This window comes from Epinephelus moara, chromosome 5 (assembly GCF_006386435.1).
Source record: "Epinephelus moara isolate mb chromosome 5, YSFRI_EMoa_1.0, whole genome shotgun sequence".
NCBI lineage: Eukaryota > Metazoa > Chordata > Actinopteri > Perciformes > Serranidae > Epinephelus > Epinephelus moara.
This window is the reverse complement of record NC_065510.1, coordinates 276,046-297,860: the sequence shown is the minus strand read 5'-3', so window position 1 is coordinate 297,860 and position 21,815 is coordinate 276,046. Positions and strand designations below refer to the sequence as shown.

General features: G+C 39.4%; 1 protein-coding gene across 1 annotated transcript; it reads left to right on the top strand.

The window, feature by feature from the left end:
* Positions 1–4,311: 4,311 nt before the first annotated feature.
* capn9 (calpain 9) lies at positions 4,312–21,251 on the top strand. The gene is made up of 20 exons (XM_050044927.1): positions 4,312–4,604; positions 5,711–5,780; positions 5,877–5,995; positions 7,055–7,188; positions 9,451–9,619; positions 9,728–9,811; positions 11,032–11,117; positions 12,650–12,727; positions 13,256–13,416; positions 13,530–13,687; positions 14,772–14,980; positions 16,451–16,487; positions 16,577–16,657; positions 16,903–16,960; positions 17,361–17,425; positions 17,577–17,645; positions 18,914–18,992; positions 19,639–19,755; positions 20,281–20,339; positions 20,854–21,251. The coding sequence occupies exons 1-20, from the start codon at positions 4,398–4,400 to the stop codon at positions 20,878–20,880; spliced, it is 2,067 nt and encodes a 688-aa protein (XP_049900884.1). The 5' UTR covers positions 4,312–4,397; the 3' UTR covers positions 20,881–21,251.
* Positions 21,252–21,815: the final 564 nt, after the last annotated feature.

Sequence of the window (21,815 nt, the reverse complement as noted above, 5' to 3'; positions counted from 1 at the left end):
AAACTCCCTCATGGCAACAACCCTTGCCTATGGTAGTGCCCCCCCCCCCCCCCCCAGCAGGACAATGCATCATGACACACCACAACAACTGCTCAGAAATGACCTGAGGAACGTGACAGAAAGCTCAAGGGGTCAGCCTGACCTTCAAATACCCCAGATCCCAATCTGATCAAACATTTGAGGGACGTGCTGGTACTCCAGAGGTACCCCAGATCCATGGAGGGTCCTTCTTGGACGAGAGTTCTGGAGGGTGTCCTTTGGTGCCTGGCATCAGGGTTACCAAACTTGATCTTTTGAGTCCTGTGTGTTGTCCCATAGATGTTTGATCAGATCGAGATACAGGGAACATGGAGAACAGGTTGACGCCTTGAGCACTTTATCACGCTCCTCAGGTTAATCCTGAGCAGTTGTTGTGGCGGGGCGTGGCGCATTGTCCTGCTGGGGGGGCCACTGTTACTGAGGAGTGCTGTTGCCATGAGGGGAAGTACCTGGTCTACACTGGTGTTTAGGCGGGTGGAGCGTGTCAGGTGGCAACCACATGAATGTCAGAACCAAAGGTTTCCCAACAGAACACTGCACTGTAACAAGACAATCAGTGTCAGTGTTTTAATGTTTTGGCTGATTTAAAATGCGCTGTGGCACCTTTTTACATTCAAAGTACAAAGACGAACATTCTCTGTTTGAATCAACTTAATTGTATTTACTGGTTGGCGGACCTGTCGGCACCCTATCACGGGCCAGATGTTGCCCGTGGGCTGTAAATTAAGTACCACTGAGGCAGAGGATGCTGCTCGCCTCCTTCACCCGGGATATTTATGATTCTGATTTACATCTACTTAACGTCACATCTAAAAACAGAGTTACTGCAGTCATTAAAACGCCTGGAAAAGTTAGGAATGTAGAAAAATGTTTTCCAGGCCTGGAAATGGTTTGGAAATGGCAGAATGTTTTGGAAAAGATTTGAATACGTTATTTAGGCCATTGTTTAAAAATAACATGTTCATAAAGATTCCATAACATGTCTGATGTTACACATAATATGTTTCTTGTGTTATAAATTTACAATCTAGTGCTGTGCTGCATGACCGTCAAAACGTTACTAGATACATGTACACCAGATTGGTACTGTGTCATTGCCATGGCCACGCCCCCTTTTGGGAGAAAGAAAAGGGCTGTCACATCGGATAGAGGTTTAACCACGGCTTTCACACTAAGATTTGAGGCTCGTAAGATGCGGGAATATTCACTGTCAGTTTGGTAAATGGCTAAATGATGCTGGTGATGGATAGCTAATGTTAGCTTGGGTCGGAAAGAGAAATAAATGCATACAAACTTGTCAGAATTATGATCTAAAACTTATGTTAACGTGCATTGACATTGACAGGATCTTTGGTTTTCTAGGCCTCAAAAAAAGGGCATGACCTCTGCGTTTTGTGAAGCACCTGTAGATGACAGTCAGGTCAAGTGGCACATGAAGCTAGTAGGAATGTCTAACAAGTGAGTAAAGTTAGCAAGCGCTAGCAGTTTGTATCAGCAAATTCCTGTGAAGTGCATGTTTAATAATGTATAGCTGTATAAACCTACCCATTTAAAACTACTTAACTAAAGTCATGGAAACAGGCTAAAATACAATGGAAAAATTTTGAAAATTAATTTGTAAAAATGTGTAGACACCCTGTAGACAGGACTTGGACACAAAATTTTGTGGATGCTTGTATCAACTGAGATATTTAAACTGAGTGCCTAAAATGCAACCAAACCCTCACAGATAGTAATCTCACTGTACAACACATAGCTGTGTAAATACGTACTCATCGTAAGATATGTCAGGAATCCAGAGACTCGGCAGCAGGAATGTGGTCGCTCAGAGAAATGAGGACAGCCTGGAGTAGTGAGTCTCTGACTGATGTGGGTGGCAGGGTGCAGCTGAGACGACGCTGGCACACCCCTGTTCTGATCAACTGCTCAGACACAGACACAGACACAGATAGAGTGGAGAGGAAGGGAATTACACAGAGTATACAATAACACTATCATCTATAACCAGGGACAGATTATGAGACACCTCACCCATCCTCTGTAGGAGGACACCCAGGCCAAAGACACAAAGTTTGTAGTTGTAGTTAATCTCTTTGTAGTTATGTTGTGTCTCTTGACTGACGGTCTCTAGTGGCTTTTCATGTCTTTGTGATTGTTTTGTCTCTCTCTTCAGTCATTTTGCATCTTTCCGTAGTCGCTTTTTATCTTGCTGAAATAATTTGTAATTTGTCTTGTAGTTTTGTTGTTGTGCATCGCTGTAGACGTTTTGCATCTTTCTGTGGTCATTTTTCGTCTCTCTATGATCATTTTGAGTCTTCTTTGTAGTCATTTTGCATCTTTCTGTGGTCAGTGTTTTGTCTCTTTGCAGACGTTTTGTATCGCTGTAGTAATTTTGTGTTTTTCTGCAGTCATGTTTTGCATCTCTGTAGATATTTGCACCTTTCTGTGGTCATTTTTTGTCTCTCTATGATCATTTTGAGTCTTCTTTGTAGTAATTTTGCATCTTTATAGACATTTACCATCTTTCCATGGTCTTTTTTTGTCTCTGCAGTAATTTTGCATCTCTTTGTAGTCACTTTTAATTTTGCTAAGGTAATTTCTCTTTGTAGTTTTGTTGTTTTGCATCTCTTTTGTGGCTTTCTATGGTTGTTTTTGTCTCTTTTCATGTCTCTGTAGTAATATGTATTTGGGGTATTGTTGTTTTGCTTCTCTGTAGTCCCTTTGCATCTCTTTGAACACACTGTTTATCTAAGGTAATTTCTCTTTGCAGTTTTGTAGTTTTGTTATTTTGCATATCTCTCATTTTGCATCTTCCTGTGGTCGATGTTTTGTCTCTTTGTAGTAGTTTTTTCATCTCTGTAATAATTTCTCATTTTAGTTTTGTGCAGTCATTTTTTGGATCTCTGTAGATATTTGCATCTTTCTGTGGTCAACGTTTTGTCTCTCTGATTATTTTGAGTCTTCTTTGTAGTCATTTTGCATCTCTTTAGTCGTTTTTTGTGTCTCTGCAGTAATTTTGCATCTCTTTGTAGTCACTTTACACCTTTCTGTGCTAATTTCTTGTTGTAGGTTTGTAGTTTTGCATCTCTTTGTGGCTTTCTGTAGTTGTTTTTCTGTCTCTTTGTAGTTGCTTTTCATCTCTCTGTAGTAAGTTATCTATGTAGTTTTGTTTAGCATCTCTGTGGTCATTTTGTGTCTTTCTGCAGCCATTTTTTGCATCTCTGTAGATATTTGCATCTTTCTGTGGTCATTTCTTGTCTCTCTATGATCATTTTGAGTCTTCTTTGTAGTCATTTTGCATCTCTGTAGTCGTTTAGCATCTATCCGTGGTTGTTTTTTTGTGTGTGTGTTTGAGAATTTTTGTGATTCATTTTGTTCCTCCTCTGTCAAAAAAAATCTAGTTAAGGCGCAAAATTTGCTCAACAAAAAAGAGCACAATAATGTGGCCTACTTTGGAAAACTGTTGGCAGAAATGTGAAGTTAATATTATTACTATGTAGCTGTGGGGGTCACGAGATAAATCTAATGGGCCACAAAACGATTACAAAGGTAGAAAAAGTAATTTGGTCTGCTCATCTTTACTACCTTATTCTGAAATACTATAGTCTTACTTTTTAAAGCCTCTAAAAAGGATTAAAATCAAACAGTGATGAGGAAAAAGCTGCCTCACACAACTCCCAGACATGCAGCCTGTGATGAGAGTCTCAAGCTGAAGTTAGTTTGCATTGAGAGGTCAAATGGCACCCATTTATAGTCCATTCATCCATTAGCTACAACCTGCTTATCCTTTTGAGCATCTGTGGTGGGCTGGCACAGATCCCAGATGACACTGGGATGAGAGGCAGGGTACGCCCTGGCTGTTTGCAACTTAGAGTCTCTAGTCAACCTGACCTGCAGGTCTTTGGACAGCACAAGGAAGCCAGTGTTTCCAAAGAACATGCAAATCCCACAAAGAATAAATCTAATCCAGAATTTTCTTTCTATGAGGCAACAGTGCCTCTCAGTTAGGGTAAAACTATGCCATAATAAGCAGCAACACTTCTGTTGTCCTTTAGATTCCCATTCAGAGGTGCTGATTTGAATGAGCACACCACTTCAAGCTATTTAATTTATCTATTGCCAAACAATCAGGAATGAATTCTTACAGTTTCCTGCAGGCCAAGCCCAAAGAGAGAGAGTCAGCAGGGGCGAGGTTCACCACCACAGGAGGACAAACCAGTTTCAGTCTGGAGGGTGTGTACCTGACAGCCCTACCGACCTGACAGGCTCGTCCCTGCATCAAACACACTCACAGCAGGAGACTCGCTCCATCACACACCACCTCGCGTCTCCGTCTTCCTCCACACTCTGAGCTGAAGATGCCTCTCCAGTCCACTCTGTCGGGCCGGGGCTCTGGCTCCAACAAGGCCCTGGACACGCAGTCGGACGGGAAGTCGTTTGAGGAGCTGAGGCAGGAATGTTTGCAAAAGGGAGTCCTGTTTGAGGATCCAGACTTCCCTGCCATCGACTCCTCGCTTTACTACAGCCAGAGTGTTCCCGTCCAGATTGAATGGAAGAGGCCCAAGGTATGTAGGCAACTTTTTTAGATTTCAAGTTTTAGGGGGGCTTGGCTGATGCTTTAGTGGAAGCAGCATCTGCAGAACTGAGGAAGTTGTGTCAGAGAAGTGTTCAGATGTCTTGAAATGTTACAGATTTGGCAAATTTCTGTCTTTCTGAAATGTTGAATGAATGAAATGCTGTGGTTTAAAGGTGAACTGTTCACCTGATGAGAGGTGTTATGATGGTCAACACTTGCTTTAATGTGCAGGTTGTTTTTAATGATAAAACTAGTCATATTCATTACTTTAATGGGCTTTGAAAAGTCTTATAAGACCTACATTTAAATGACTAAAACTCTGGTTCAGTGTGACATGAGCAAATGAAAACTGTCTGTGGCAGTTGACTGAATGAGTGTTGGCAGCATTACAGATAATCTGTAATTACTTATATTATAATACTGAATAAATTAAGTTAAAGTTTATGTGAATTTATTGCTTTTAATACAAAAAACAGCAATTAAGTATTTATCCAGCCGTTGTTGCAAAACCAGTTCTGCAAGAAAACAGTGTAAATAGAGCCAAGTGCAATTTCCTCACTCTGAGCGCAGTACTCGCACTTTATCCCCACACGCCTCAACGTTATCTGCAGTAAATTCAAACAATCTACAGCTGCTCAGAGACAAGATGTTTGATTTGTTTTGTTATAGCTGATCAGCTTTAGATTAACACATCTGTGGAAACTTTATTTTCTTCATGAAAGCTACACAATGTTCTAAATTATTTTATCAGCGTTGTCTCTTATGTAACTTTACACTTATAATGACAAGTTATTTTAGCTCATTTCCAGCACACACACCTGTTAAAATACTAACCTGGCCTGAGTAAAGTGGAAAACTCACCACTCATGTTTGTTACGACTACACATTTCTCTGCAGGGCGTTCCTTCAGAGTAAATGCTTCAGCTGCCTTCAGCTGGTGTGTTTTTTTGTTGTTTCACTGACTGGGATTTCAGGCTGATTAATATGCCTGGAATGTGAACACACCTTTTAAAGGCACCTGTCTCACCTTTCAACTGTCAATTGTGGATTTTTTTCTTAAATAAACTAACCTGTTCTGTTCCTGTTCCTCCACAGGAGATCTGCGACAACCCAAAGTTCATCGTCGGCAATGCAGACAGGACAGACATCTGCCAAGGACAGCTTGGTTGGTACCCCAAGTTGTCTGCATGAGTCTCTTTACGTCTTTTCATATGCACAGGTTTCACTCATTTACCCATGATGCACTTGTTTGCCACCACAGGAGACTGCTGGCTTCTGGCTGCCATTGCATCCTTGACCCTCAAAAAAGAAACCCTGGCACGGGTCGTCCCCCACGACCAGGACTTTGACCGCAGATATGCCGGGATATTTCACTTCCAGGTACACCGCCGGCTGATTGGCTGCAGAGTGATGAGATAGTTTACTTGCCGACAGGTGTCCCTTTTTGATTGAGTCTTTGCTGCTGGTACTTTTCAAACATTCCAGTCTCTGTCAGGAGGGAGAAAATAAAATTTTACCTTAAAAAGACTCAATTAAACCACACAGATTAATGCAGGATGTGAATAACTATGTAGTGCCCGTATGAGGAAGTAGTTGAAGCATTTATGGTCAATGCTCCCTTAATAAAGTAAATTAACCCCACATCCATTCATCTACCCATGAGCTATACCCAGTTATCGTTTGCAGGATAGTGAAAGGTTGGAGCCCCCACTGGTAGACAGATCAAAATAACCCACCTGAGTTTTTTTTTTTAAATAAGCATCACAAAAATAGATGCGACAATAGAGGTCAAGAATATGTAGGAAAATGTTTATATTTCTATATAAATTATTTAAATAATCTTTATTAAAAAAAAATATTTTTATATATATTTTTATATTTTCTATAAATAAAAAATAATGTAAATATAATCCTTATTTATTTCAATAAAAGATTTAAAAACATAAATACATTATTTTAAGAATAATTATGTTCAGTCTATATATAAATAAATATTACATATACAATAAATATGTGTTTATACATATATAAATAAATGTAAATACAAACAAAATAAGGAAGATAACACACATAACTGAAAAGAGTAGATTCAGGAATTTAGAATTTTCCCATGACATTTAATTTGGAAAAATAAAAAATGTTTATGTTTGCCTGTTTTAGCCTTAAAATGAAAAACATTACAGAGAAGAATTTTGGGGGCATGCTTGCTTGAGTGACAACGGTCACAGCCTATCACAGTAAAACAGCAACAAATTTAGACAAAAAAAAGAAAGAAAAAGAATTGCATAATTTGGTAAAATTGAAGGAAATTCTTTCATTTTTTTGTCTCCTTACAGAATTGAAGTGTAATTACGCAAACCTCCTTCATGTTACACATAATGTATACTGAGCAGTGGATGAATTAAGTCTTTTGTGACACATTCTCTGTTGTGCCCTCAGTTCTGGAAACACAACAAATGGCTGGACGTTGTGGTGGACGACAGGCTGCCGTCAGTAAGAGACAGACTCATCTTGCTTCACTCCGCCTCCAACAACGAGTTCTGGAGCGCCCTACTGGAGAAAGCCTACGCCAAGTAAAAACTAAGATAAACACACTTTATATCCACTCATCCTGTCCTCGACCTTTGTTTGTCCCAAAATCACAATCATATCACAGTATAGGCTACATCTGTAATGTTATCACATCTGCTCAAATGTGACTAAAGATGTAATATTCTGCTCTCTATTCTGTTCATTACACCCACAATAATCAAGACGCGGACAAAAGAATTAATGACTTTGCATTGATTCATTAATAGTGGAGTTCAATGAAAGGCCAGGAAATGATTAAGGTTCATCCTCTGAGGAATACAAATGCTATCAGATACTTTCAATGGACTTTGGTGAAACCCTGACTTGTGTTTTTGAGTGAAATTTCTCAACACCTATTGGATGGATTGCTGTGATGATTCATGTCCCCCTCAGGATTAACTGTGATCCCTCAACCTTCCATTTTGCACCACTAAAAATTTGTATTTGTTTGATTGATTTATGAACAAATGTCTGCAAAACTAATAATGTTCCCATCAGCCTGGACTGTGCTTTGTTTTTAAAGCTAATTAGCAAATATTAGAATGCTAACACACTAAAGTAAGATGGCGAACATGGCAAATATTAAACATGCTAAACATCAGCACATTAGCATTATTCGTGTGCGCATTTTACCATGTGGGTTTAAGTACTAAAGTGTAGCCTCACAGGGCTGCTAGCATTGTGGTAGACTCTTTGCGTGTGTCTCAAATCGCATACTTCCATTGGTACACTTTAATGTAGTACATTTTGTACACTACGTACTTGTTGCATGGTGCACTAATTTCAATGGGGTAGTGTTGTCTCACTTTGCGCACATCCAAGTTGAACTTACTGAAAGTGATGGCGGCTTTTTATTAACTGCCTCTTCTTCTCCTTCTTCTTTTTCAAGGACAAATTGGTGGAGCATTATTGCCAACATTTGACTGTTATCTCCGCCCACACATAAACCAAAGTTATGCCACATTGTCAATGCTGATTAAATGTGCCGCCGTAGCCAAGAGTAGGTTAGCTAGCTAGTGATTACAAACAATAACATGAGTGCCAATGTTCGCTTGCTAGCATTAGCTTGCTAGCTCACGCGAGTGCTAACGTTAGCTTGCTAGCTGCTCACGGTACCAAATTATAACAGACAAACATTACTGACGGCTTCTATACAACAGCAGTATTCAATATGAGCATTATCACCATTATTGATGGCTATCTCCGCCCACACATAAAACAAACTTGCGCCACAACGCCACTGCTGATTAAAATGTGCTGCAGTAGCAAGGAGGAAATTAGCTAGCTAGGGAATGCTACCGTTAGCAAGCAAGCTAGTGTTAGCATTCGCATTGTTGTTAGCGGTACCAAATCATTACAGACCCAACCAATGTTACTGACGGCTTATATTTAACTACAGTATTGGTACTTTAAAGGCGAATTGGTGGAGCATTATTGTCAACATTTGACTGCTATTTTCACCCACACATAAACCAAACTTACGTCATATTGTCAATGCTGATTAAAATGTGCTGCCATAGCTAGTAGCAAGTTAGTTTGCGAATAGTAACGTTAGCTAGCAAGCTATCTCGAGTGCTAACATTAGCTAGCAAGCTAACATTAGGATTTGCATTATTGTTAGCGGTACCAAATCATTACAGACCCAACAAACATTACCGACGGCTTCTATTTTTACAACAGTATTAGTCATTGGCAAAAAACATGGTTAACTAACAGGCTCCTTGTTGTCCCCAGCTGCCATGTTAAAAGTGGAGCTATCTATGTTTCCCGGGTTCTATGTTCCCCACTTAACCCTGCAAAAAAGGTTCTATGTTCCCCGCTTACACAAAAAAGGTTCTATGTTTCCCGGGTTCTATGTTGCCCGCTCAACCAAGCGGGAAACATAGAACCCTTTTTGTGTAAGTGGGGAACATAGAACCTTTTTTGCAGGGTTAAGTGGGGAACATAGAACCCGGGAAACATAGAACCCTGGAAACATAGGGATGACCCCTTAAAAGTTGAGAAGTTTGTAATGTAGCTTCTGTTACATCACAAAGATAGCGACCGTTGAGGGTGAGAAGTGTCCATCCTTCCACACTCAACTTTAGGACTATTTCTAGTGCACCAGCAGTACACTGCATTTTCCTGTACTATGTGTGAGCGCACTTAACGCATTTGTGCACTCAAATATTAAGTGTTTAGTATAGAAGTCTGTGATTTGAGACGCACTGTCGGTCTTGTTAATGAGTAAAAGCTGATGTACTAATGTGATGTGTCTGTGTTAGACTTCACGGCAGCTACGAGTCCCTGAAGGGCGGCAGCACACTGGAGGCCATGGAAGATTTTACCGGTGGGGTCGGGGAAATGTACGACACCAAGAGCGCCCCAAGCAACCTGTTCACCATCATGAAGAAAGCCCTGGACAGAGGCTCCATGATGGGATGCTCCATTGATGTAAAGACTCATTTTCATATTATTGTTACTTCTACCCCTCATGTAAGAGGTTTACATAACCAAGATTTTGTGTTTTAAACCTAACTGGGAGTTTCTGTCTTTCTTCAGATCAGCAGCTCTGCAGAGTCTGAGGCCAAGACGAGCAGCGGCCTGGTGAAGGGACATGCATACTCCATCACAGGCATGGAGGAGGTAAAACTCAGCTCAGATCAGATCTGGTTTTAAGTATTTCTGACAAGTGGTGAGGTAAAATGATAGAAAACCTTTATTTAGTTTAATTACTGCGGCAGGGAAATAACACACAAAACCTCAGAGATTCACTAACAAAGACCACGCCAACAGAGTGTATGATGGATGATGGGGATGAGGGTGGAGGAAAGCAGGGAAGAGGATTGAAGGATGTGGGATGTGGGATGAGGGATGCGAGTTGAGGGTCATGAAATGGAGGGAGGAATAATGGGAGAAATCAGGGTCCAAAATCATGGTACCTTTGGAACCAACAGTAACCCTTCAGACATGGTACGTAGACCCTAGCGTTTCCACCGCAAACAGTCCTCTTAAATGTGGGCGGGGTTGTTGTCACTCACTGCTCCATCCAGCACTCGCTGTATCAGCGGTGACACAGATGGAAGTCTGCACCTGGTTTATCGTCCACAGAACGAGGCTGCACTCTGACATTTTCAGAACAAAATAGAACAGGCTGCAGTGAGAGTCTCTCTCCATGGGATATTTAAAAATAGCAGCTTTGTGCATTTAGTCCTTCTCAGGCAAGCTCAGGGGTTTAGTGTTGCTGGAGCCCACAGGAACGACGCTCTGTGAGACTTCTTTTTTCTCCAAGTGAGGATTAGACTATATGCAGTTCACATAAGCCAGTCGAAATTAATATATAAACACTTTAAGATCCACTCATTACTAAAAGTGTATGTCATATAAAAACTAAAGTGATGGTCAAATTGTCACAGTGAAATTGAGTAACATTACAAGTTAACGTTCCACCTTAAAAGTTGCCGGCAGTCGGCCCAGTGAATGAAGTTATTTGAGCCTCAAAACCAGACACAACTCAGCCCTGAGCAGAGTGACCGTCCTCTACTGACCAATCAGACAATGGCACACACGAATGAAAATGAATAAAATGCTGCTGTTGAGATTATTCGCCTGCAACCTTTGTGTTTTCAACATTAAGAAAAAAAAGTTGAAGAAAATATAGATCTTTTTTTAGACTCTTTTTTGAGCCAAACAACGCCAGAGTTAAAGGTCAAAACGAACTGGTTTTGAGATCAAGCAAATGATTTGTACTGAAGTTCTCAGAACAGAAATGTGTTTGTTGTCTGATGTGTTAGAATTACTAATAAAGTAAACAAAGCCAAATTCTTACAACAACAATAATCAAATAAACTCTGTCTTACATTCAGGTGAATGTCAGAGGTAGGAAGGTCCAGCTGATCCGGGTCAGAAACCCCTGGGGTCAGGTCGAGTGGAACGGTCCTTGGAGTGACAAGTAAGCATAAAGGATGATACTACTTCATCTTAACTCTGCATATACACAGTACATGTGAAAAAAGTATACCCATGGACGGATCATGAGACACTGGGCTCCTGGGAAAGGACATGAACAACATCCCTTGCCTTTGTGTCGCTTTGGGCCTCTGTAGTTGTTTTGTGTATCTTTGTGGTTGTTTTTAATCTCTCTGTAGTCTGTAGTTTTGCATCTCTTCCTCGTTTTGCATCCCTGTGGTCATTTTATATTGCTTTGTTGAGGTTTTGTGCCCCCCTTAAGTAGTTTTGCATCTCTGTGGTTGTTTTGCATCTCCTTATGGGTGGTTTGCATCTCTCTCTAGTACTTTTTTGTTGTCATTTTATATCTCTTTGCGGAGGTTTTGTGTCTCCCTTCAGTCGTTTTGCATCTCTATGGTTGTTTTGCATCTCTTTCTGGCAGTTTTGCCTTTTTTTGTACTCCTTTTTTATTTCATTTTTGTTGTCCTGTGTCTCTTTGTAGTTGTTTTGTGTATGTTTGTGGTTGTTTTTAATCTCTCTTTAGTCTTTTGTGTCTGTAGCTTTGAATCTTTTTGTTGTTTTGCATCTCTGTAGTCATTTTATTTCTCTTTGCAGAGGTTTTGTGTCCCCCTTCAGTCATTTTGCATCTCTGTGGTTGTTTTGCATCTCTTTCTGTCGATTTTGCCTTTTTTTTATTCCTTCTTTTATTTCTTTTTTTTTTGTCCTGTGTCTCTTTGTAGTTGTTTTGCGTATGTTTGTGGTTGTTTTTAATCTCTGCAGTCTGTCTGTGTCTGTACTTTTGCATCTCTTTGTATTTTGCATCCCTCTTTAACACCTCCTTGTAGAGGTTTTGTTTTCTCCCTTCAGTCATTTTGCATCTCTGGCAGCATATCTTTGTTATTGTTTTTAATCTCTCTGTGGTCATTTTGTGTCTTTAGTCTTGCAACTTTTCTCTTCTTTTTGCATCTTTGTAGTCATTTTTCATGTCTTTGTGTCACCCGCCAGTTGCTTTGTCTCCCTGTGGTTGTGTCGCGTCTCTTTGTTGCCGTTTTACGTCACTCTATAGTCATCCTTTTTCTCTCTTTTTGTTTGGTTCTGTGTCACTGTAATTTTGCATATGTTTGTGGTTGTTTTGAGTGTCTCTGTAGTCATTTTGTGTTTGTAGATTTGTATCTTTTGTAGTTTTTTTTATGCCTTTGTTTTGGGTGCATCATTTGTTCATCTGATTATTTAATTCAATCTGGAAAACAAGGCACCAACGTGTAGGGATCACGGGCTTCTTGATCCCTCTGACCCCTAGGTCTGAGCCAGTAGGCCCATTCAATAATCCATCCATGGGTACACCTGCTGATTACATGAGAAAGCCATACCATATAATTATAAACCTCATATAAGTGCGAAAAATCTGATTTTGATTGAAGGTAAAACAACAAACACACATTTTTTTGTTCCTTGGAAAGTACTGGTATTATTGCTTCTCTCTGATTCCTGCCTGTTGAGGTTGTTTGAGATAATTTTGTCTTGTGTCTGTTTCAGGTCCAGAGAATGGAATAGTGTTGATGCAGCCGAAAAAAATCGCATCCTGCAGAATTCAACAGAGGACGGCGAATTCTGGTGAGGCCACGTGATGACTTTGGTCAACACTAAAAAAAAAATCAATTTAACTGTATACAGCTGTGTTTTAGTATCAGGACTTTACATTAAATATGTTGTATGTATGCAGGGATGTAGTGGACAGAATAATCACTGTACAGCAGGTCAGAAATTTGTTGAGCCCAAACTTTCATGTCAGCAGCCATGCAAAGAAAAAATATACAACCTATAAATAAGCCTTTTATTTAATCTTAATTAGTGCGTTTTATGTCTATTTGTGCTGTACACTTAAAGCTTAAATTCTTATTTTCTTATGTGAACAGTGACTCTTTCCAAAACTCCCAAATCTTACTACAGGAGACCATGAAAAGTATGCAAGATGCATTTTAGAAATGACCTTAAGAACACATTCAAGTCTGTTTCACTCTGATGTCTTATGAACTTTGTACGACTTTAAAATTAAAGTCAGTTGTGATGTGTTTTGAGCTCAATCGTGACAAAACTGAACACTGAATGTGGAGATGACACTGATTGTGTTTGTGACACCAGGATGGAGTTTGAGGACTTCAAGAGGAACTATGACAAAGTGGAGATTTGCAACATGACCCCTGACTCTCTGACCGACAACACAAAGCGCCACTGGGAAGTTCAACTGTTTGAAGGAAACTGGATCCGCGGCTCCACCGCTGGAGGCTGCAGGAACTTCATCGGTGAGACCACATCTGTAAATGACCTGAGAGTTTGATTTGTTGCCTTTTGGCATTTAACTGTTAGTATTTACATCCCAAACTGCCCTCTAAATCTCTGCATCTTCAATCTACAGACACATTTTGGACCAACCCACAGTTCAAGCTGCAGTTGGAAGACGCTGACGATGACGACGACATGTGCAGCGTTGTGATCGCGCTGATGCAGAAGAACAGACGAAGGCTGAGGAAGGAAGGCATGGATCTGGAGACTATCGGCTTTGCAGTGTATGAGGTGAGAAAACAAACTGAACGTGTTTGAAAGTGAGGCTACACATCAGGACCTTTGAGTCAGGACTCCATGTTGGCTTTAACTATTACTATTCCTTTAACTATAAAATGAACTATTTTCAAATGGATGACATAACATGAAATTAGTTTGATAGAGTATATTGTCTAAATACATGTACCGTACGTGAAAATTACATTGGTATACTTACTGTAAGCACATTTTGTCACCAAAAATATACATATTTTAAGTATGCATTAAGTGGGTGGGTATAATTATATGGGTATAATTATTTTTTATTGCAATACTGCTGATAAATTAAGAAATATGAAAATTAAAAACATTTTTGACTAAAACATCTGTCATTATAATTAGTTAGTTATATTTTTTTCAGGAGGTCTTTTTAAGATCAATTATGATATATAAGGTGGTATCATCGTTATAGAAGCGGACATTGAAGTTGTAAACAAATTATTGATCATGTTAGAGTAAATAGCAAGGGGCTTAACAGTGAACCTTGTGGAACACCTTTATAAGAAAAACTTTATTTAAAGCAATTTGTAACAACAGTTGAAAGCAGAATCATGGAACTGTATAATTTGCCAACCGAGTCACTAGAAGAATATGTTGGCATTGTATATTTCAGCAAACCACAAATAAGTTGCAGGTTTCATAAGTATCAACTTAACCTTTACGAAGTGACGTAGTATGTGGGAGGTGTAAATCATCACGAGGTAGAGGGGAGGATGGATGGCATGACATGCAGGCGAGATGCCTGCCAACACCAGCAAACAACAAAATGTTGTTTTTTTTCTAATAAGTCATTGCTGTGTTTCCAGCAGCTTCTTAGGTATACACAGCGGGGTTTTTTTTTACCAAGACATTGCTGCTTTTCCTGCCGGGATAGTGGCACAAAAGGGCTGTCAGCGTAAACGTGTTAATCAAGATGTGATAAGGTCCAAACCTAGCTTTTTTTTGCTGCTATTTTGTCCCTTCAACACACCTTTACTAGTAGTTAAGCCGCTGCCGCAGCTTCCTGCTTCCTGCTGTGGCATCGAGCTGAAATGATCTCCTGTCTCTGTCCGTTCAGGCTCCAAATGATGATGACCATCAAGGTAAAGATTTCTTCCGCTACCACGGGTCCAAGGCTCGCAGCAAGACGTACATCAATATGCGGGAAGTATCAGAGCGCTTCACACTGCCTCCTGGGAAATACCTGCTGGTCCCCACCACCTTCCAGCCCCACCACGAGGCCGACTTCCTCATCAGGATCTTCTCTGAGAAGAGGGCTGGAGCTCTGTGAGTGTTCAGCTCTGGGATATGGGCAGGGGTGGAAAATATCTAGGTACATTTACTGAAGTACTTTACATAAGCACAATTATGAGGTACTTGTACTTTACTTAGGCCTGCTTTTACTTGTGACATTGGAATATTGAGAATTGAGTGCTTCTTTCACCACTGAGTTCTCAGTTGAGTTTGGACATGGAGGACAGAACTATAACAACAATGCTAATTAAAACCCATAGAAAATTTTAAATAATAAACCCTTAAAGAGTAAAAACACTAACACAATAACTTCATCAAAGGGTTAAAGTTGACGTCCTTTTTGTTTACATTTGATCTCCTCTGCTAAATTTTTCTGAATTATTTTTTGCCCAACATTACAACATACACTTCCGTTTTCACAGGATATTTACATACAGTCTCTTTCAAAATAAATGCACTACATCGGTACAACACTGCAAATTGATGTTTTTTGGGGTTTTTTTTCCTTCAACAACAAACGCACGTGATTGGGTTTAGGAAAAAAGAACAGGGTTTGGCTTTAGAATCTTACAGGACACAAACACCGATCTCTCTGGTGAAAGTTGGTGTTTGTTGGACCCATCCACCAGCCCTGCTGCCCACCCGACTCAGACTTTCGCCGCCTTAACTTTCGTCCATGTCCTGCCGCGTTTCCCCCTGACGCCGCTAGGTTTAGTTAAACTCTAACGGCAACTGGCCACGTATCATGCAGACGTTAAAGGCTCCCCTTTTTCGTTGGTTTCTGACGCTGCAAGTCACTGCCCAAGGGCAGGATTTCGATGTCTTTGGAGAGAGACCGGTCTCGGGCTGGTTGCCAAGCAGTTAATTTTTGTAGAAGTTCTTGGATGTATGAAACCAAGTTATTGGCTACCCACTTGAACTAATGTTAGTTAGCTGCGTCAATCGTGCATACAGATATAAAGATGAGCACCAAGAAGAACGTAATTCATTGAGATTGACCCGCACGGTAAATGAGAGACCAAAAAAAGGTGGTGACTCCCTTCCTCTGAATATGCGTCTGTACCTCGATTACCTGATAAGTTATTCATAGTCCGTAAGAGTCCACTGAGCAAAAGAATCAAGTGTTTTTTATAAAAAGAATCCAAATATTGTAAATATATAATAATATAAATATATAATATAATTATATAAATATATAATTTTTTATACAAGTAAAATTCATACTGGTTTATATTAACAATTTCATTGTATTTCCCACCTTTGCCGAGTAGCAATTTAATTTTATTATTAATTTAAGTTTTATGGTTATCATCTGAAATTATCATTAGCCATAATTAATCTGTATGAGTCTAATGAAGCGTTTCAGGGGCTTTTCCAATTAGAGAACAATGAAATTCTTTGGAGGCATAAAATGAAAAACACTTTAAAATATGAAAATATTACCTCAAAGTATCACTGACTTCTCTTTGAATCTTCATCACAACTTGTGTTTGTGCTCCACAGGGAGATGGGGAGCACAGTTGACGCTGACCTGCCAGATGTAAGTAGATCACCCAAGAACTGATCAATCAATCAATCCATCAACCTGTCTGGTGTGTGCTTGTACTGACTGTATATTGTTTCCACCAGCCGGCCCCGCCCTCCGCTCCAGAGGAGGAGACAGATGAGGAGAAAGGTCTGAGGAGGCTGTTTGATCAGCTGGCTGGTGATGTAAGAAAGCAGTGTCAGACACCATCACACATTTGTTAAGAGCAGAAGTTTGCTGTATAATATGACCTGAGGCTGAGGGGTCTCTGGAGTTTTAGCTTCTCACACACTGAGAGTTAACTTTATAGAGGTTTCATATCTTGCATTGAAATTAGAGTTGGTAATATTATACTAAAAGGTTCAGGTTTGTAGATGACCACGTATACATGTATGAACTTAAAGTTTTCTTCTCCTGGCTGTGTTTACAGGACCAGGCTATTGATGTCAGAGAGCTCCAGCAGATGCTGAACGGCGTTCTCAGCAGACGTAAGTAAACAAAGAGATTAAAGTATTTGTTAATTATTCCCTTTATTTGCATTTGCTTCCACTTTTCTAATTTGATTTTACATTTTAATGATAAAAAAATATTTAATTTTAAAAGGTCACATGACAAAAACACTGTGGGAGCCCCTTTAATTTATGGTCTTATATGATACTGCATCAAAATTACATGTGACCGAAACAATTTGATGCCAAAATACCACATGTGGAATCTTTAATCATACCCGTACAATATGTTTCTGTTCATTGTTTCTATGTTTTAATCATTTTAGTGATCGAAATGAAAAAAACAACAACCTATAACCTATAACTAAATATCTTGAGTTACAATGTTGTATTATTTAATTATTTGTTGATTTTCTTTTTTAATCTATTTTGCCTTCAGGAAAAGAGATCAGATTTGATGGCCTGAGTCTGAGCACCTGCCACAGTATCATCAACCTGATGGATGTATCCTTACACATATATATAAGTAGTATAAGTTTTTATAACATTTCAATTGGACACAAGAAAGAGGGGAAAAGAACAGTAAGATTATTTAAAAGATGACAAGCTGATTACCACTGTGCTTCCTGAAGCTCTTTCCTTGACAGTAAACCAGGCGGACCAAACCGGGAAACTGGAGTTCCAAGAGTTTAAGGTCTTCTGGGAAAAGATGAAGAAGTGGATTGTAAGTATTGATTTGTGTTGCACCACTGCACAGAAGGAAGCGTGCATCTACTGCTAACTGACCTAGCACCACTAAGCTAGCTAATGTTGCAGCTCAATCGAGGACACCGCCATTAATGTCTACATCTTGCGCTGTCACTAGCACAAGCCTCATCTATGAGAAGATGCACACTTGCTTCTGTACAGTGATACGGTTGGCTGGCCTGTTCTTACGCCAAGGCTGTCAAATACCGCCACTTTGTCAGCCATGCAGGTTTTAGATTCCGACGCACAAACGCACCTTTCGAAGCAGTATAATATGCACCGGGCAGCAGCAGTTGTTGGCAGAGCAGCGGTCAACAGAAGTCGTCAAATACCAGCACTGTGTCAGTGGACGTCCACATAAGATACCAGCCTTCAAAAGGCTCTTTGCATGACCTTGTGAAATGCAGCGGCAGTTTGTGACGCCGCCAGTAACAAGGCAATATAAGTGACTGGAAAATCCCTGTAGGGCGGGTGAAAAGGCGCAGTGCGTGTCATATGTATACATGAAAGTCCATTGACAAAGCAGTGATATTTGACGAGTTGGGATGGGAACGTGTTGGGTTGATGGGTGTAGTGTGGTAGAGAGAAAATAGTTCCTACATGAAACTGCTCACAACAAGGTCTGTGGATTATCTTGAGTCACCAGGTCATGATTTCTGGAAAGAGACGTATGTTTATATGTATTATTTCAAATACTGCTCGTTATTAATATAATTTATTTGTTGATTATATTTTGGATAGTTATTTTGAATTTGGAAAGTAACTTTCGAATAAATGTAGTGCAGTAAAAAGTACAGTATTTCCCTTAAAAAATGAAGAGGAACGGAAGTATGAAGTACAGAAAAAGTACTTCAGAATTGTACTTAAAGGTCCAGTGTGTAGGATTTAGAGGCATTTATTGGCAGAAATGGAAAAACATGTTGTGTTTTTGTTACCTTAGAATGAGCTGTTTGTCCACCATGTTGTTTCTACAGTAGCCAAGAATGAACAATCCACACACTGACTCATTATAGGGCCATTCACATTTTTGTGCTGGCCATTGTAGTTCCCCTACGTGCTTGGCACATGGGAGAAGTTTCAGGTCTGCAACCTCACCGCTACATGACACTAAATCTTTCACACTGGACCTTAAAGCTCAGTACTTCTATAAATGTACTTTTTTACAGCTGTAAATCCACTCTGTTGGTGGGAGGTTTGTAGTTCTTTGTGCTTCAGGGTGTTAAAGATGAACTCCTGTCATTGCAGATGCTCTTCTTGTCCTTTGACACCGACCGCTCAGGGAAGATGTCGTCCTATGAGCTTCGTATCGCGCTCAAAGCTGCAGGTGAGAGTCCATTATTAACACTTTATCTCTGACCATTTTTTGCCTCTGATATTTTTATTTCATTTTATATCTTGGCAGACATTTCTTAAAAGACTATTTTCATGTTTGTAGTCACACAAAGATCCTCTTTTTGTTCATATATGGAGATTTTTACATTGCATTATATTCAATTTGACAAAATATATACATAATTCTAGGTCCTCTTACTAGCTTTTAATGGTCTTACTTAGCAGACAGAGTTTCCTCAATTGTCATGGAGACCATGAGGTGCAGCTGAAAGTGCCAGAAAAGCCACCAAGTGAACCTTGAGCCGTGTTTTCTTGTTGTAAAATGAAATATTTGTTTTTCAAAGTCAAAAATGAACTTTATTGAAGAGAATGCAATGTGTTGCATACTCAGTATTGTAGATTACAGAGTACGGTAATGTACTCTATTGTGAAATACTGTCTACTTAGTAATAGACTTGTAGTATATCATAAAATACACCAATTATTGCCACATGTAAAACCTATTTCCATATATTTTCCATAATAATTTAACATGTAATCTGAATACAATAAAAATGACATGTAAAATGCACTTAAAACTAGTTTGAAGGGATGATTTAGTGTTTGGGTTTAAATCTTATGTATTTGCTCCCATGAAGGCATGCAACTGAACAGCCAGCTCATGCAGCTGCTCGGCTTGAGGTTTGCTGACGAAAACTATGACATCGACTTCGACGACTACCTCACCTGCATCGTCCGTCTGGAGAACATGTTCAGTACGTTAAAATCCTCCACAGAGTTCACAGTAACTACATCAATGCCTCAAAAATGATTATAGTAAGAATTCATTGGTGTTTAAGTTAAGGCAGCAGATATTTAAAACTCTACACATGACTTTTAAAAGACAAGCTAAGTACTTCTGCAAAAGTTTAATGAATTGTTCATTTAAGATAAAGTAAGATAAGATAAGCCTTTATTAATCTCCAGAGGGGAGATGTAGGTGTAACAGCAGCAGTGCAAGGACATAAGTTAGTGCAAATAAAGAGAGAAGAGTAAGAATTTAGGTATATAAAATATAAATGAAAACAAAATATATACAAGAGCAAGAGAGAGAGAGAGAGAGAGAGAGAGAGAGAGAGATACACATTAAAGAAGAAAGTCAAAATAAAATCCTCCACCTGGGTTTACAATTCATACATTAATGCCTTTCAGTGATCGTAGTGAAGCTTTTTGGCGTTAAAATCAACTTTAATAGAGTTATTTGCCACTTTGAGCTGACTGAAACATTTTCTCTTGACCAGGAGGTTTCCAGGCTGTGGACGAATCCAAGAGGGGACGGGTGAGGATGAACTTCATGCAGGTAAAAATCACACCACAGGCGTAGATTTTGGGGGGGGTGGTGCATGGGACACGTCTCCCTCAATATTTACAACATGTGCATTTGCCTTCAATATTAAAAACACAAGTTGTAGAGGACTCTATTTCGACAAACTGCTGGAATGCGACTCATAGACTCGACAAGGCCTCCAGTAAATTTGCAACGTCAAAAGCAACATTTAAAAGCTGTGGTTAAACAGAAAGAGGAAATTTCAGTCATAAATTGGTGCATTAAATTCACCATAAAGCCGAATGTTACAATGTTATCACTTGACTGAATGGGCATTACTGCTGGTTATCGGCGTAACAAATATGGAAGGGTCCTGCGACACCAACTAGGTTCAGAAAGCTGTTATTTTATTCTGCGATTGTCTTTCTGATCACGACTCTTTTGCTTCTTTTCTGTCTTAATACTTAACAGAATGTCACTTTTAATATTTTGTGATTTAGTTCAGGTGTGGTTTATTTTACTTAATCACTTTCTTTTCACCTCACAGTTCCTGATGTTGTCGATGAACGTCTGAGGAGACGCTGAGAGCAAACAGAAGCCACCAGAAGAACAAAACATGTGCAGTGTGCTGAATATTCCGGCCGTAATGATGCTTACACGCATTTTCTTTTTCATGTTTCAAATTCTCAACATTTTTTTTTATTGGACTAAATAATGTGAGATGCTGTCTGCGCCTGAGTGTTTGAACGACGGGATCAAATGTTAAAAATTTGCTGACTCATGCTTTTGGACAAAACGTATTTTCTCTTCTTTCTGCATGAATGGAAATAAACTTTGAATAAAACGTTTGGGTTTGGTGTGGGGAAATACTACTGAATTGGACAAATATCACTTTACGTTTGTGATTAATCAATTTCAGAAATAGTAAAGTTTACAGGATGAGCAGTTAAATGTTGTGTTTATTGAAGACCCTCCACATTGTTTCAACCTACAAAAGTTAAGTAATGCAAAGGGACTGAAACGCCTGCCAAAGTTTAACGAATTGTTCATTTAATTTGATCAATTTAACATTTTTTTAATCATGTTCAGTGGTAGAAAACATGTTCTCAAGTAGAAGTGCCATTACTTCTAAAAGAAGGTGCAGAAAAGATGAAAAAGTGGATTGTATGTGTTAATTTGTTTAAAACTGAATCAGTGGTAAATGAAAAACTCAGATCTTTCACTAAATTAAAAATAGCAATACAACAATACTACATTTAAATTTTACTCAAATAGAAGTACAAAATATCACCAAAGCACACTAACCTGCACTTTATTAGGTACACCTTGCTGGTACCGGGTTGGACCCCCTTTTTAATTCTTGGTGTCACAGATTCAACAAGGTGCTGGAAACATTCCTCAGAGATGTTGGTCCATATTGACATGATGACATCACACAGTTGATCCATGATGAGAATCTCCCGTTCCAGCACATCCCAAAGGTGCTCTATTGGACTGAGATCTGGTGAC

Excerpts from the sequence above, each read along its gene's own strand:
- capn9 (XM_050044927.1), top strand. The coding sequence starts at position 4,398 with ATGCCTCTCCAGTCCACTCTGTCGGGCCGGGGCTCTGGCTCCAACAAG. Across the intron at positions 9,620-9,727 it reads TGATGGGATGCTCCATTGAT|ATCAGCAGCTCTGCAGAGTC; the intron begins GTAAAGACTCAT and ends GTCTTTCTTCAG. Across the intron at positions 14,981-16,450 it reads GAGAAGAGGGCTGGAGCTCT|GGAGATGGGGAGCACAGTTG; the intron begins GTGAGTGTTCAG and ends TGTGCTCCACAG.